The 1578-nt window shown below is 33.5% G+C and overlaps 1 protein-coding gene across 1 annotated transcript in view; it reads left to right on the top strand.

Moving 5' to 3' along the window:
- Nucleotides 1–1073, top strand: part of klhl10 (kelch-like protein 10) — a 31065-nt gene extending 29992 nt beyond the window's left edge. The window contains exon 10 of the mRNA XM_067052218.1: nucleotides 758–1073. Coding sequence (XP_066908319.1) covers nucleotides 758–950 — 193 coding nt within the window. The 3' untranslated portion in view covers nucleotides 951–1073. The remainder of the gene's footprint in view (nucleotides 1–757) is intronic.
- The last annotated feature ends 505 nt before the right edge of the window (nucleotides 1074–1578 follow it).

Below are 1578 nucleotides of genomic sequence, written 5' to 3'. Positions count from 1 at the left end.
AAACAAGAAAAATGGAAGTGTAGGTACTTCGAAAAGCATAAAGGTACTTCATGAGACGAATAAAATATTTTATTATTAAATATGGTATTGTCAAAGTCTAATTATTTGATAGTTTGCTGATTCTTTGACTCCAATATTCATTTTACAAAAAGGGATTGTTTACTTTGAGGGGTTCTTTGAAAATAGACGGGTCAGTAATTTTTTCTAAGGTTTAATTTATCCTCCTACGCTTATGGCTAAATGACTACGATAATGTCCGATAACTTTCTCCCAGGAAAACATTAAGTGGGCCAACGATATTAATCTCGCTCGTACAGTGTGGAAATTTAAATGATTGAATGCCTCGCTAATATTAGGCTCATAAATTAGGATTATTCAAATTGCAATGTTATTGTAACTTTTTATTCTCCATAAAAAGAGAATAAAATTTACTTTCCTTAAAAACACTTGAAAGAAAAAAGAATTTTCTCAAATGATAAAAACTGATAAAAATGGTCCACTTCGTAACATCAGTCAATTCAAATTGTTCCTACTGTGTACCCATATCAGACGTTTATCTATATATTTATAGACATAGTTTTTCTAACCCGGCAAGGTATAATATTTTTTTAGCTTTGTATTATCTTTAAGTGTGTAGCCTACCCTTCTTAGATACAGAAGTTATTAATGATTTTAATTTTGAAATTCTCAAAACAGGAGGTATCTATTTAATACCCATTGTATGAACCAAATGAATGACTGTAAAATGCGATTTTAGGTACGAGGCAACAGACATGAACATCTACAGGTCGGCCCTCTCCGCCTCGGTGATCATGGGACTGCCGAACGTGAGGGACTACATCCACCAGCACAGGGACCGCCTCATGGAGGAGAAGAGGCAGAAGCTTCTGGCACTGGACGCCCAGAGAGCACTTCAGCCGCACCAGCAAGCAGCGCAAGATGAGAACTAGCAAGAACCATCCACCTGTTAGTCGTCAATAAAATAACATTAACATGTTTAGTATTTTAATCTATGAGAGTCTCATAAAGTGTTATCTCTCAATCGTGATTCTTATTAAATATTATTTTTGTTATATTTGACATTATTTATATATTTGGTGTTGTTTATGTTTACGATACATTATTATTATCGCTTAAAATAAATATATTGCAGTTTTGAGATCCATTCCCCTACCTAATTACATTCTACATCTTTAGGTCTAATGGCATAAAATGAAACCTTGTTGTACTGCTATTACTCTAAGGCACTCCCCGCAAGGGATGCCATTGAATGCGATATTTAAGAAACGATATCTTGCTGATAATACACTGCTTGTTACCAAATTTATATATTACTTTCTATGTTAAGAAATATCACTTTAATAATAGATCCGCGGAATCTGAGACCCAGATAAAATTTCATACTTATATAAATCACCTTTTTTATTTATATTAACAAATATGTGAATAGGACATTCATTCAATCGAGAGGTTTAATTGGTAAGCTCTTCACGTATCTCAGTGCCATTGCAATTGCGTCGATTTCTGCTGTATATATATTACAATGTAGGTGCAATTTATGTTTGTGGGTAGTATCTG

Source organism: Halyomorpha halys, unplaced genomic scaffold (genome assembly GCF_000696795.3).
Source record: "Halyomorpha halys isolate HHAL.00 unplaced genomic scaffold, Hhal_1.1 Scaffold948.1, whole genome shotgun sequence".
Taxonomy (NCBI): domain Eukaryota; kingdom Metazoa; phylum Arthropoda; class Insecta; order Hemiptera; family Pentatomidae; genus Halyomorpha; species Halyomorpha halys.
The sequence above is the reverse complement of the archived record's forward strand: the minus strand, read 5'-3'. Positions and strand labels throughout refer to the sequence as shown.